Source organism: Rhyacophila brunnea, unplaced genomic scaffold, assembly GCF_057557595.1.
Source record: "Rhyacophila brunnea isolate RB1 unplaced genomic scaffold, BYU_Rbru_1.0 scaffold_58, whole genome shotgun sequence".
Classification (NCBI taxonomy): domain Eukaryota; kingdom Metazoa; phylum Arthropoda; class Insecta; order Trichoptera; family Rhyacophilidae; genus Rhyacophila; species Rhyacophila brunnea.
The window spans coordinates 161,783-177,321 of record NW_028233255.1 but is presented as its reverse complement, the minus strand read 5'-3'; the positions used below and the strand labels follow the sequence as shown (position 1 = coordinate 177,321).

Genomic DNA, 15,539 nt, shown 5'->3' with positions numbered 1-15,539 from the left:
CTTTTATTTTATAAGTTTCAATATTGAATTGTACATCTATCATATGTCTAGGAAGCGATTATTAAACAACATTTTTATAGCTTTGAAATGAGGAACTCCAAGCAATGCTTTAGACACATATACAAACTATATCAGATTCGTAATTACAATCCACTATTATACTTATCTTAAGCGTTAACATCTAATTTCCATAATAAAAGATTTTTCTAATATTAATCATATAAATTTAGCAAAGATTAAAAACATGGTGAGATGTTTATCTTTAAAATCATGTTTTTTTATTTAGATAACAACTAATGACTCAATATTTTGAGGCAAATAAACATAAATGAGAAAAAGCTATAATTTAGAAATTTTAATAAGCCCATAAGAATTCATATTGAAGATGACTTCAGTTCAGTGAACTTAAAATACAATCGTAATAAGAAGCAATAAAACAAAAAACGTCCTCGTTATATAATTGTCAACAGGAGAATAGTAAAAAAGAATCTATTTATCTTTAACCAACGAGCATTTTTTTGTTGCTTTTCTGATTTGAATATAATTCTGTTCGCAAAATGACAAGATGGCCGAGTGGTCTAAGGCGCTACGTTCAGATCGTAGTCTTTCGAGGCACGGGTTCGAATCCCGTTCTTGTCAGTTATTAATTTTCTGTTCCGCTATGTTTGCTTTGTAAGCAAATTTTACTTTTTTGATATCTTCATACAATTCTTTTTTAAATACACTATAGAATTTTCATTTGGTATATAAATGTATTCAATCAGTTTTTCGAAAATATTAAAAATAGTACAATTTTATTTATCAATAAACTTTAGACATTTTAACTCTTTCATTTGATAGAAGAAACCTAGTTAATGAAGATGTATTAATGAAAGGTGTCATAAGATGCATTAAAGGATTGTGCGATATTTTAAATGGGTTGTCTACATCTCAGTATATGTAATTAATAAAAAGAACAAACTTAAATCATGAATAGAAATTTAATTTATCAATAAAAAAAATATTTGCCCGTAAAATAAACATATAATACAGTTCGATAAAGATGAAAGTTTTATGACCAAATATAAGCCCGATAATTTGTTGTATGGTCTATAATACACCTTGTTTTAATTTTAACACAACAATTCAGCCAAGAAAAATATATTATTATCATCGAAGAGTATATTTAAACTATTGGCATAATTATTTCATGGCATTAAGTTTAGAAATTTGTCCTGAAGAAACTCTTTCGTTGCATATTTACACAATATTATAAATATTCATAGACTTTTTAAAAGCGGTCAATATTTTTATTCATTAATTTTCGACAGCATAGGAAAATACTTCAAATTTATCCTTTATCGAACCGTTTCACAAACAAAATTATATATTAGAGAAAAATCATAATAAATGGCTTATTACAAAATAATATAAAATTTATAATTTTAAAGGCCAATACCGTTAATTATGTTAATAATACCAATCCTTAAATCAAACGTTTTTTCATTTATGGTAATTTATACTATCATCGCACTATTTAACTATTTTACCATATTCTAGTATGCCATACTCTATAATTTAAGAATTTTATTGCACACATACTTGATGAGTGCATAAAACAAGAAAAAAATCATTTCACCTAAAAGAAGAATTGACCCTAAATGTTTTTTCTTTCATTTAATTTTACGTAATTTAATATATGTCTTAGAATATTATTATCGTGAATATAATTCAATATCTCCAAATAAATACATTCTATGCAATAATCAAAAACAGAAGGCTCAGATGTCCTTTCTTCATTATTTTATTTATAATTGAATGAGAATAACCCAAATGTGAAGCAAAAATATAAAAATTAACGGAAAAAAATAGCACATTAATATTATTTTCTCTAATCATTCATATCTGGTATTAAAAATCTATTTGCATTTCTAATATTTATTAATGTTAAAATAAAAATAAAAAATATTCTGCCTGTTAGGATACTTACAACACAATACGATTTTAATTTATAAATTATTTAGTTTAAGTATACATTCTAAAAACTTCTTGATATATTTCGAATAATTTAAAAAACGTCAAAAAAAGGTCAATACGTTTCAATTTGAGCTCATCAACATGTTAATGCTTCTAGGCAGCATCCAATCAATACAAGCATGGCTTAAATTACTTCAACTTCCTTTTAAATTGTGTGGAGTCTTTTAAACATCATCATATTGTTCAAGTTCATAATCGAAGGTATTTTTTTCCGTAGATTTGTCTACTATTGTTTTTTATATCTCTACAGCTATGTGATATTTTGCATGTTCAGAAATATAAACATGCTCTCTGTGCAATTTTTTGAGCTTTCAATAATCTCTATCGAATATAAGAACCAATTTTTGTAGAATTTCATTTTGGTCACACTTTTGTGTGCAATATTCAAATAGTAGGGCTTGTGATAGAGCTTTTACAGATAATATACACTATAAACATCTTTCTATTTAGTTTTATTTGTTTTTTTATTTCTTTGAATATATTTTTAAGCATTACAATAATTCACTAATATAGATTAAGACAATATTTATTACAATAAATATATTTGCAAACCTCCTCTATATTACCCCTCAACACTTTCTGATTTAAGTGTCTGATAAATCCTATTATATAAACTATGCATATACATATTGTTTATTCTTTGGTCAACATCCTTGACCTTTTTATATAAGAGTATCATTTTTTTTCGAACCAGCTCATTTATTTGTATAAAACATGGTAAAAACCACCATAATCAACAATTTTTGATGATGAATTAGTCTGTTTTAGTCATTTAAATCCGTGCAATTATACAAACGATTTATATTTGTAACTAATATTTCTCAATACCACTTTCTATTATAATATCTTTAAAATAATTTTAGATGTATCTTCTCATTTTTGGAATTTTTATTTTAAATAATTTCCTCAATCCTATTGTTGTGCGTATGCTTTAATTTTGAAGCCTAAAACTTCAATATAAGACTTATGGTATTTAGATTTCATGTATTTCTGATATATAAAGATTACCATCATGTTTTTTTACCTGCTAAAGGGTAAATTATAATCTTTAGCTATTCATGTTAGAGCAATCCAATTTTTTTTTGCAGGAAAAAACGTTTTTTTCATACATATTATTATTTCATCATTTTTAAAATTCCTCAATGCATCTTATATTCTCTAGGCTTATACATTGAAGTATTTTCATTATTCTTTTATTTGTGTATATGCTTCAGATTCCATTAGCTTCCCGAAAAACCTTAATATACGACTTGTGAATCACCGTTAATAGGGTTATTTTTATATATAATTGTGAATATAAGCTATTAAAATAGCTTATATTCACAAATTTAAACTCGAATTATATGAATTATTTTTAAGAACGCATTTGACAAAAAAATGGGTCTAATACACACAAAAATATATAAAAAGTAATATGAATTTTATATAAATATTTGATGAACATTTACTGTGAAATTCTTTACGTAAGGTATTACTTATTTGATATATTTAGTTATTTTTAATGATATATTCATGCAACAAGAAGTAAAGAAAAAAATATTTTCTATGCAATTAGTATTTTTTAGCATAATAAATATTTTTTTTCAACAAAGATTAATAAATATGCTAAAAAGTATATTCGAATTCCCGTTCAAAAAATTATAACCCTCTTAATTATGATGTCAGAAAGTAATTATTGAACATGACGATTATGTCCGATAAAATATTTTATTAAATGTTTATAACGAAAATTCGGCTTTACGAATTCCAAATTTTGTATGTTTGCGGGTATTTTTCAATTAAAAACAATAGACAATGTAGAATACAAGCTCATTTTTTTTGATTTATTTTATTTTGTTTAAAAATTGATCTACATTTGTCTCTAATCAATTTTTTTTTGAATATGTTAAAATTTAATAAAACTTTTATTTTTCATTTTTAAAGCCTTATTATATCATAAGTAATAATATAAAAAATAACCCATGTATTTTTAAATATATTGAATAATATTCGACCAAGGATAACCAAACTTCCAAATAAATCACGATAATTTCATAGAAAAGAATAAAGCCCTATTTTATTCGTATATATTTTTGACTTTAAATCATTTTAGATTATAAAAAAAATCTCTGCATATATATTGTTATAATTTTTTTGATAGATCTATAAATAGCTCTACTGATGAGCAGGAAGAATTGTTCAAAGGCATTGGCACAAAGTCAATCAATCAATATATAAATTTATACATATTTTCTTAACTGTGTTTTAAAGAGCTAGATGTCACAAACGAAACCTAGAGACAAAAAAATAACATCAAAAACACTTGAATTTGAAAATATTGAAATAAGAAGATGTGTAGAGTAAGGTAAAGACGCAAATGTGATTATATAGAATGAACTAAATAAAACCAAAGTAAAATTAAAGGCTTTACTTGAACACTTATTACCAGTAAAAATTAAATTTTAACCATACAAATCGAAAAAAATTAAGAGAAAAGAACGCCAACGAACGGGTTCATCATTTTAAAATGAGATTTTCATCAATCATACACACAAACAATTATTGATGGTAATTAATTTATTGAAATATTCTACTTTAATACCAATCTATAAAAGTAATGAAGTACATTTTTTATATTTATGTATAAGTTGCTTCCAGTGTTGTATAAGTAAGGCAAAATAAATGGTTTTTACATTTCATTCCAAATTATTTCCATAAAATTTTGGATCAAATAAACCGCGCCATTGAAATGTCAAAATTATTTCATTTTTTCATTTTATTTTCTAAATTATTTCTTAATTTTAATAATGTTTTTTTTCGGGCTGTATTTTTACGCATATTTCAAATACCAATCACACCAAAAATATACCAAATCGTACGAATTTTGTTTGATGATAATTAAAAATTTCGTCTAAGTGATATGAATGTTTGATCTACTATCCTTTTATATTTATAACATATGATTTAAATGATTTAATTTTGATATATTGCATTTGAAAATCCTGTTAGACAATGAAAGTTTGAGTTCTTATTCTTTTTCAAGGATTATGTAGGTTTTTACCATTTTAGTCAACAAAAAATTATGGGTAGTAAATCTATATTTTTTTCCACCTTTTTATATTTTCAGAAATGTATTTATTTATTGTTTCATAAATGATATCGTTGAATACGCCACTATTTATAAGTGCGAAATGTGGTTCCTAAGTTATATTTTTGCATTATTATCGTTAAGTAATTTCTAAAAAAAAGAAATGGATATTTTGAAATACAATCCTTTACCTTTCCTCCGGACATATCTTTTTGTCGCTTTATATATATATTGTAAAGAAAAGACCGTGTTTTACTGTATTTAAATATTATTTAAATAAAATCAAATTAATCAAATCTAACACAACAGATGATAAAAAAATTTTCAGCCTCTGAAATCATAAATCTAACTGTGCCAAAAGAACAATGTATAGTAAAAAATATTGAACGACAAAAAATGGTAACAGGGTATATTTAAATAAAATTTCAGCGTGAAAATAATAAGATACTGTCTTTTCAGAGGATTTATGTCGACAGATAAAGTGATTATGAATATTTAAGAGGACATGACCATATGGAAATTTTAATACAACAAGCATAATAATAATTTCCAAGAAATTTAAAGACGTAATAATAAGTAAATAAAAAATTAATAACCCAATAAATTCTAATAACTATATTCATTATTATTAAAAAAAATTCCAGTATTTCAAATTATAAATTTCTTTAAAGAAAGATTTCAAGCTATACTAAATCTGGAAATAATTTTCATATATTTATGGTCTAAATTAATCCTCGAATTCCAGTCATAATTGAATTTATTGATAAGAAAATTTTGATTTTCATCTTATCCCATAAAATGGGCTTACTGTATAATAAGGCAAAGAGATTTCTTCTATTAAAACTTATAATTTTCCTTGAAATGGTTTTGAATTCAAGAAGAATTTCAATTCTTTTAAGAATATTATCTAAGATCAATGCTTTACGCAAATTCATAGGAAAGATAGGAATGAAATATTGTAATGCTGACAAAGATAACAAAATATCAAATATTGCTTTTATTATGGACGGAAATCGTAGATATGGAAAGAAAAAATGCATTTCCGATTTATCTTCGAAAAAAATAGGTTTTGAAAAGATGATTGAGATTGCAGAATTCTGTTCGGACATGGGTATAAAAGATGCATCATTCTTCGCTTTCTCCTTGGCCAATTTCGATCGTTCAAAAATTGAGGTTGATAACGTTATGAATCTTATAATTCAGAATAAGAATCGATTAACATTTCAAGGTAAGAACAAATTCTCGCCCAAGGTGAATTTCTATGGAAGAAGAGATATTATTCGAAAGGATATCATTGAAACTTTTGATCATATAATGCAAGAAACTAATTTTAACAATGATATTAATTTAAATGTATTTTTTGCATACTCTTCTTCTGATGAATTGAGAATGAACAACGAGATTTCAACATTTTATGATAAAAGGGTTGATGTATTGATTCGAACTAGTGGTGAATCGAGACTAAGCGATTTTCTTTTGAAACAATCTTGTAAAGGTTGTAATTTATTCTTTTGTAATGAACTCTGGCCTGAATTTTCGATTCTACATCTATTTATCATTGTATATAAATCATACCTTGAAAACAAGTATCTTACTAATAAAAAATCATAAATTTTTATTCATAATTTTGATTAACTCTGGCCTGAATTTTCGATTCTACATCTATTTATCATTGTATATAAATCATACCTTTTAAACATGTATCTTTATGATTTAAAATCATAAATTTTATTCATAATTCTATTGAACTCTGGCCTTAATTTTCGATTCTACATCTATTTATCATTGTATATAAATCATACCTTGAAAAATAAGTATCTTTATCATAAAAAATCATAAATTTTTATCATAATTTTGATGAACATTGGTACATATCTTACTAAAAGCTTATAACATCAGCAAATTTTTTTTAGCTATTATGGCAATGAAGAAGACAGATAAATAGAAAATCACCGCGCATGGCAAATTATTTGGTATCATATAAAGTGAATTTAACAAATAATTATCTAAGTAACGTTACATGGTAAAATTTTAAAATAATTTCGCGTCTTTTGAAAAATGATTCGTTCGAAACATGTACATTTATGTTGCGATTTTTTCTCAAAAGATATTATAAAAAAAAAATTTATTTCATTCCCTTGTGTGGCTTAGTTTATATATCGAGTAAATATCTATCATGTGCTATAAAAATATTTCTAGATTTTTCTTTAAACTCTAATTTAGAGTAATATTGGTAAATAGAAAAAAATAGCACAAAAACAAGGTGCATTCTAAAAGGGATACAACATCTATTTCTAGTAATATTTTATAGGCTCCAGAATAGGGTGCGAAAAGAGATATATTTATAACGTCGAATCGGGGGCGAAAAGAGATATTTTTATAATGTGATTTTTCGCCTAGAATAGATATAACCCATAGATACATATTAAAGTAAATTGTTTTCGATCCTATAAATTACCTCTTCTCAACAAATGAAATGATTCGAAAGTGTGTAAAACACTCTTCCTTCATTTTAATGCAATTTTTTTATAATTCCAGTTAAAAACCTATTATTTAACAATATAAATAATTTGAAAGGGTAGATAAACTATAAGAATCTTGAAATGTTAAATAAGAAATAGTTTATTTTTAAACCCATAAAATTTCTCTATATTTAGTCCTTAACATTCAAAACCATACGTAGCTTTTTTTCTGCGAATTCTTAAAATCGAGTGATTGCAATGACACAATATCTTATAATTGCACTTTATTTTTTAATACCGTAATACTTTACTTTAAGCGTCTATCTTGTCAAGTTAATATCTAATGTAGGGGTTAATTGTCGATAATACCAAGAAAATACTATTTACATTATTTATACGATAGGAAACTATATTAGAGACACATTTTGTAGAGGTATTTGAATTATTATGTAAAAACATGATGGATTTTATTTAACTGAAATCATTTCAAGAATAAAAAACAACCATCATTGATCATTCTGATAAAATATGAGACGAATTTGTCAATTTTTTATTCATTAACCTGTATATATCTTCTTTTTAGGAAGTTCACTTTAGACCGTCAGGAATTTTTCTGATCTCATGCACCCCCGCGTGTTTCCTTCACATTTCCAGTAACTAGTTTGATCCTGTGGATTAGACTTATAACATCAAGCTGTAGTCGATATAGAGAGTATGACTGATTCTCTATATTTCCGTTTCTGATATATTATGCTACCACCACAAATAATCTACACTTAACCATATCCTTGATGGAGGAGCAGGCTTAATTCAATTTTCGAGGCACTCAATGGCGCCTTAAACAGCAACCACAAATATTAATAAATAAATTTCATGGTTTTTTTTGAATTTAACATACCCGACCCTTTAGGGCTTGCCTCGTTTTGAGTGCATTGAAATAAATATAGACATTGCGTTACGAATGGACCACGGGTCACTTATTAAAGCCTTTCTAAACCAACATGGCACAGAACTCTTTTATAAATGCGTGTATAATTTGTTTTCATTTATCTTATGGCGAAGTTTTCTAAAAATAATAAGAAAAATGTCAAAAAAATTATAAAATTCGACCATTATTTAAAAATAGATAAGGAATATAGTTTTTTTTAGATCATAATGTGTTTACATCTTTTAATAAATTTTGGTTGAATAGTTATAAATTAATGAAATAACATGGCTAGTGATTTCGCACTAGCTAAAGAAAATGAACAAATTACTTTGGCGAAAAATAAGACATATTTAATGTCTGGCATATAGAAAAATGTATTAAAGAAATTAGATGGAGCCCTATAAATTTGTATTTGAATTGCGCTAACCATGATGAATATTATTGTAAATAATCTTGAAAACTATTTGTTTTTTTCTACATTATTTAAGACACAAAATTATGTATTTTTTGATTGAAAAGTCAAAGATTTATTATGCTTCATTTAAAATATTGCAGGCAAAAAATAATAATACAAGAAATACCGGAATTGGTCAGATTTTGATTTTAAGATTGAGTAGAAATGAATTAGTACATTTAATGCAATAAGAACAATAAAATTGTGCGTGTTTGGCTGGTATAGAGAATTAAAAAATGAAATAAATCCATCATATATGGTTAATATGGTTGTAGCGACAAAAATTAAGCTTTAGAGAAATTTATAGCATCTCTGATCATATGCACCATTTACGAAATTTTTTTCAGATTCGCAAAAACCACAACTTCTGTTTTAAATTGAAATATTTTATAAAGCTCTTAATGATCACATAATTCCTGTATACTAATTTAGATCTTCGCTTGGGCGATTATATTAAACTTAGAAAATCAGAAGCTATATAATAAAAAAGTAAATAAAATTATCTACTTTGAGTTTAAAAATAGTGGTATACTTTTATCTTCATTTTAATATGATCTTTTATGTTTTGTTCTTAAATTATTCTGGCCATGGCTTTATTTTTTATTGAAATTAATAGAAGCAATAATCTGTAAATGCCCATAAAAATAGTCTTAAAATACTTGAAGAATCTGCACTAAAGTATAGTGATTAGCACAAATAATTTTTGGGAAGCGCCAAATTTTAATTTAAGTAGATTTTATGATTTATAATAAACCAACAAATTCTTCAAGATAACCAGCCGTATTTATTTTTTAACTTTTTCAAAAAATTCATTTTATTGAATTCATACCGCAAATAAACAATTGCATGGCCGCTTCAAACCAACTGTATAGGATAGTCAAGGGCAGATTTTAGAATATCTTAATAAAATAACTATAACCATGATGAAAAACCACCGCATTTTATATATTTCTAATACAGTTAGTGAAGGTTTTTTTATAATATACCATAAAAATATTATTTCTTTTTATTTAACGCTAGAATTCTATTTGCAAATAACTGATAATTCTTTCTTTCCATAAATTAAGAAAATTTTTAGTTTTATAAATTTCTTTAAGTGTTACTTGTGCATTTTATATCTTAAACGCTTTTATAATTGTAATAATTAGATATTGTATAAAGTATATCACGTTAAGAGCTTTTTAGATGTTATATAAATTATTGTCTCGTATAGATACTACACATTTAAACTCTAATTAGGTTTCAGAATCGCAAAAAAATGCAGTTTATAATAGAGATTTTAAATAAAAAAAAATTTTAGCTTTCGTTTTGAAGCGTTAAAAGTTTGTGTGATGTATCATTGGTTTATGCAGTTGTAATCCAATATAAATCCCGAAAAAATAGCGCTTGTTTCTTTAATCACTGTTTAATACTTTTTAAAAAGATAAACTAGTCAACTAATTAACTTTGTGCCAATACAAATAACACAATGGCAAATTTAATTAATATATACTTTAAAAGTGGACAACGAATATCGAGTGAAATCAATAAATACGATGCATAGAGAATGTTTAACATCTTTAGGATATTAAAATACAAAAAAAGTATCCAGTGTGTTAAGGTGAAAATCTTGAACTAGCAAAAATCTGTAAGTATCGATTTTATCCCCACATTAAAGAAACAAATTCAACATCAAACAATTTTATCTACGATTAAACTCAATTTTTTTTTATTGGCAATAAATATCTAAAAATCTGCTGATTGTGCACTTTAAAAAAATATAAATATACAAAATTTTTCAAGAATTATGAATCGAAATGATGTTTGCTTGGAGAAAGAATTGCTCAATATAAATTTTGTATTGAATAATATTATGTACAAAGTGATTCAAATGACAAAGAATAATGTCCTGGATAAATTGAAAAGCGCGCAAAATCCAAAAGAATTCCAGAATATATTACAAGATGGAAATATAATTGAATTTCAGAGATGTGGTAGCCTACTGTGCTTTAAAGACATAGAAGCTTTAGTATCGAATCAAATCCTAAAAGAATGCGATCGTTTGGCTGAAACACATCCTTTAATAGTCAATTATTACCTCATGAAACACAAACTTAAAAATTTAAGTTTTCTGATGCATTTAAAGATCCAGAGCCAGAATATCAGATCTAACCATGAGAATCTAAACCCTTTGGGGCTGTTCGATGAGCTCTATAGCATTCAATTTAGTAAAAATGAAAAGTCGGACTGTGCAGAAATGTGGAATCTTTTGCCATTAAAAAATAGTATAACGATTAATGACATTTTATATAGCCTTTTTGATAATCACATACTGAATTATTATGTTTTTAAGTGTTTTTTAGCAGAAGAGTTTCTGATAAAGTACGAGTTAAAGGGAACCGGATACATGAAAAAAATACTTGAAATCGAGTCTAATATAGACTTGATAAAGTTTTTGATACAATGTCTAAAAGACAGGAGGAATTATGATAATGATTTTATTGATTTATTTTCAAAGAATAGCGGATTTACACTTACACAGATCAAAATATTAACTCAATGTAAGACAGTGATGGATATTGGCGATTGTCTCGCGCACTTTATAAAACGAAAAAGCTTACATGGCTGTGACGAACATGGTATAATGAGGATACTACATGATGAAAGAAAACGAATTCTTTGGGGGGCGTTTGATAATGATAAAGACGATGCGATCATCTATTCTTTTTTACAATTGAAGTGGGATGAACTGAAACAAATAGGTGATCTATCAAAAAATTTATGCAACAATTTACCTATAAATGCACCACCGGGCCATGAAGATGATAAAGAACATGTTCTCGATGATACGTCTGATGAACCTGATGATAAATACTAAATACATTAAAAACATGAATTTCTTAAAACGCGTCCATATTTGACCATTATAATATATGAATAATATTAAAGTAAATTATATAACAGAAACATTATTTTTTATTTATGGGGTAAATTTATAGTCGTAATTGTAGTTTTTGTTCTCAGGCACAGCTTGCTTGATTCTCTGTACGCACAGCGTATTTATACTTTCGGCCATCTTCTCCTTTCCAAAGTCTTCTTCAATACCGCCCACCTTCTTTCGAGACCTGTTAATTCAAGGGTTTTTCTCAATCCCAAGGTTTGAATATATGCCTCAACCTGGTTCGTGACATTCAGTTTATTCTGGTACCTTTTATGATATCGTGTCACCATACCTTCCCATGTTATAACATATGGGATCTATAACAGAAAAATTATTTTTAATTTATTTAAATTCTAGTAAATAGATATAACTTGTTATATATCTAACAATTTAATAATGTGTAATTCAAAAGACAGCTATAATGAAGATCTCGCATCATAAAAAATATTTAATTTTTTGAAGCAAAATATAATTTTATGTTTATGGACCTGCGTTTTTTTAAAAAAAATTGGAAGCCAAAGGAGTATATAAAAATAACATAGTGTAAAAAAGCCAGAGATTAAATTTAAAAATGCCAATTCAAATGTTTAAATTGAAATAAAGATAGTATACTTGGCTATAAAACTTATAATAATCCTCCAAAAAGTTGTAATTTCTCATAAAAGGGTATAGTATGTTCTAATATAAAATATTACTTTTCCTTTTCTTCGCTTTTTTTTGACTTACAAGTATTTTTTACTCTAGATCAAAGATATTTTATATTTCACTGAAAATTTAAATTGTATATTATTTCTAAAATCAAATGGCGTTTTGTGGTCATCTGCTAATTTCTTATATAAATAAATTATTTTTTAACATCCGTTTTAATCCTTTTATACCCATCTATTCTCGAGGAATTATCTGTCAATTACTTGGAATTCTGGGTTTAAGACTTATCAACAAATCAAGCTTATTCAAAGCTGTCAATAAATAAAATAAATAAAAAATAGTAAAGAACCTGAATATCAATTTAAACAATGCATAATTAAATTTGAAAGAATAAAGCACAAAAATAAAATTGTGGAAAAACAACGAAATTATCGGCTTTTAAACGAATGAAATAAAAGTTTAAACATTTTATCAAATTTATAAACTAATTTAAAATAATAGGGGTGTATGTGTAGATAAAGAAAATATAACCATTGGTATTAGTCTATATGGATGGAGCAGATTAGATATAAATATATTTAAAGGGAGTTCATACTGTAGAAAACAAACCTTTAATATGGTATTATAAGCAGCAAATATTAATATCCAAAATAAAATAATGGACAATATTTTTTAATATAAAATAATTTATCAAATAAAATAAACATATTTTTTTGGAACAGAATAGAAGCAAATAATTACAAACCTAACGTGGAAAAACAAAAAATAAATTAAAGTATTTTTATGTATACATGAGAGAATATTTTTAATTTCATTTAAAAACCGATATTTTGTTCTATAGATTGTCTATGCTGAGCATTGAAAGTTTATGGAGGCATCAGAATATTATTTATGTGTCGTATTTTACAAATTGAGGATTTATAATGTTTTTTATGATACGGAAGATTTCTATGTTTCAGTATCCTTTAGAACTATAATAAAATATTACCACATGAACTAAGAAAACGGAATGAATAGTAAAATGATGATGGTGATGGGAATATAAGAATAAAGATCATTATTTGGCATAAAATTTAATAAATCATATTTGATTTAACTTTACGGTGTTAGTTTCTATTTGTGTGTACTGTTTATTGATTTTAAAATATAAAACGGATTTTTTTCCACTAAAGAATAATAATGTATTTGGTGTTTTCAGTTAGTTTGAATTTTATGGTTAAATTATTATATTTATGCATTTTTAGAGTTGTGCAATATTCCTAATGGGCTGACTACCTCTCAATAGAGGGAATTAATAAAAAGAAACTTAAAACATAAATAAAAAATATTTCATGATTAGGTGTGGGTCAAATTAAATATATAGCTAAAAAGAAATTTGATTTACAAAACAATAAATTCGATCAAGATTATTTTCGAATTTTAGTATGGCTTTAACATATTTGATAAAATAATTACGATAAATATTAATCGACCATCATTATTTTAAAATTTTATAATGGGGTTATGATGTCATTGGACAAAATCATTGCAAAAAATATTGTATATTTCGCAACATCACTTTGAACACATTAAAAGACTATTAAATTGGTCAAATCATTTTTTTTCATTATCAATTAATCTATTTAGAAACATATTTTGGTTAGCATAGCTCACACCTTTATTAAAGACTATTAAGCTCATGATATGATTCTTTTCATTATCAACGAATCTATTTAGAAACATATTTTACTTAACATAGCTCACACCTTTATTAAAAGATTAATAAGGCCATGATATGATTCTTTTCATTATCAACGAATCTATTTAGCAAAATCTTTTGCTTAAAATAACTCACACCTTCATTAAAGACTAATAAGGCCATGATATAAGTCTTTTCATTACCAATAAATCTATTTAGATACATCTTTTACTTAACATAGCTCACACCTTTATTAAAGACAATTAAGCTCATGATATGATTCTTTTCATTATCAACGAATTTATTTAGAAACATCTTTTGCTTAGCATGGCTCACACCTTCATTAAAAGACTAATAAATCGGTGATATCATTTTTTTTATTATCAATACATCTATTTAGAAACATCTTTTGCTTAAAATAACTCACACCTTCATTAAAAGACTAATAAATCGGTGATATCATTTTTTTAATTATCAATTAATCTATTTAGAAAAATATTTTGCTTAACATAGCTCACTTCTTCATTAAAGAATATTAAGGCCATGATATGATTTGTTTCATTACCAACTAATCTATTTAGAAAAATCTTTTGGTTAAAATAACTCACACCTTCATTAAAGACTATTTAGCTCATGATATGATTCTTTTAATTATCAATGAATTTATTTAGAAACATTTTTTGGTTAGCATGGCTCACACCTTCATTAAAAGACTATTAAATCGGTGATATCATTTTTTTAATTATCAATGAATTTATTTATAAACATTTTTTGCTTAAAATAACTCACACCTTCATTAAAGACTAATAAGGCCATGATATAAGTCTTTTCATTACCAATTAATCTATTTAGAAACATCTTTTGCTTAACATAACTCACACCTTCATTAAAAGACTTGCAAATTGGTGATATCATTTTTTTAATTATCATTGAATTTATTTAGCAACATCTTTTGTTTAACATGGCCCACTTCTTTATTAAATTTACCATCATCATTTATATCACATTATTGAAAAATTGGACATTCTTTTTTAAATACCTCCATCGGCAATCATTATACCCACTAAAATTCTTATTATTGATTTTGTCATCTTTCGTTCAAAATTATTAGCATCCAAGAACTTTTTTATTCGATTTTGAATCCCTTATTGAAATGTACAATACATCCCAAAGATTACAAGCACTTGGCTCAGTTACATTCAACATGACGGTAGCTCTTCTTGCAGCAACAGCCATAATATACCACGCAACTCTTAACTCACCAGTTATGTCAAACAAAATCATAATAAAAGATATCGCATCAAGTCAAAAAAATCCATTCGTAAACTTTAATCTTAATCTTGATTTAAGAAGCGAATTCAAGAAT

The 15,539-nt window shown here is 25.6% G+C and overlaps 1 protein-coding gene and 1 non-coding gene across 2 annotated transcripts; both read left to right on the top strand.

The window, feature by feature from the left end:
• Positions 1-559: 559 nt before the first annotated feature.
• TRNAL-CAG (transfer RNA leucine (anticodon CAG)) lies at positions 560-639 on the top strand. Its single transcript has one exon. It is a non-coding gene; the product is annotated as a tRNA-Leu (tRNA).
• A 5,446-nt stretch (positions 640-6,085) lies between these two features.
• On the top strand, positions 6,086-6,572 carry LOC147065775 (uncharacterized; the record flags this gene model as incomplete). Its single annotated transcript, XM_085956249.1, has 1 exon — positions 6,086-6,572. A coding segment is annotated over exon 1 (487 nt), but the record flags the coding sequence as incomplete, so codon positions are not given.
• Positions 6,573-15,539: the final 8,967 nt, after the last annotated feature.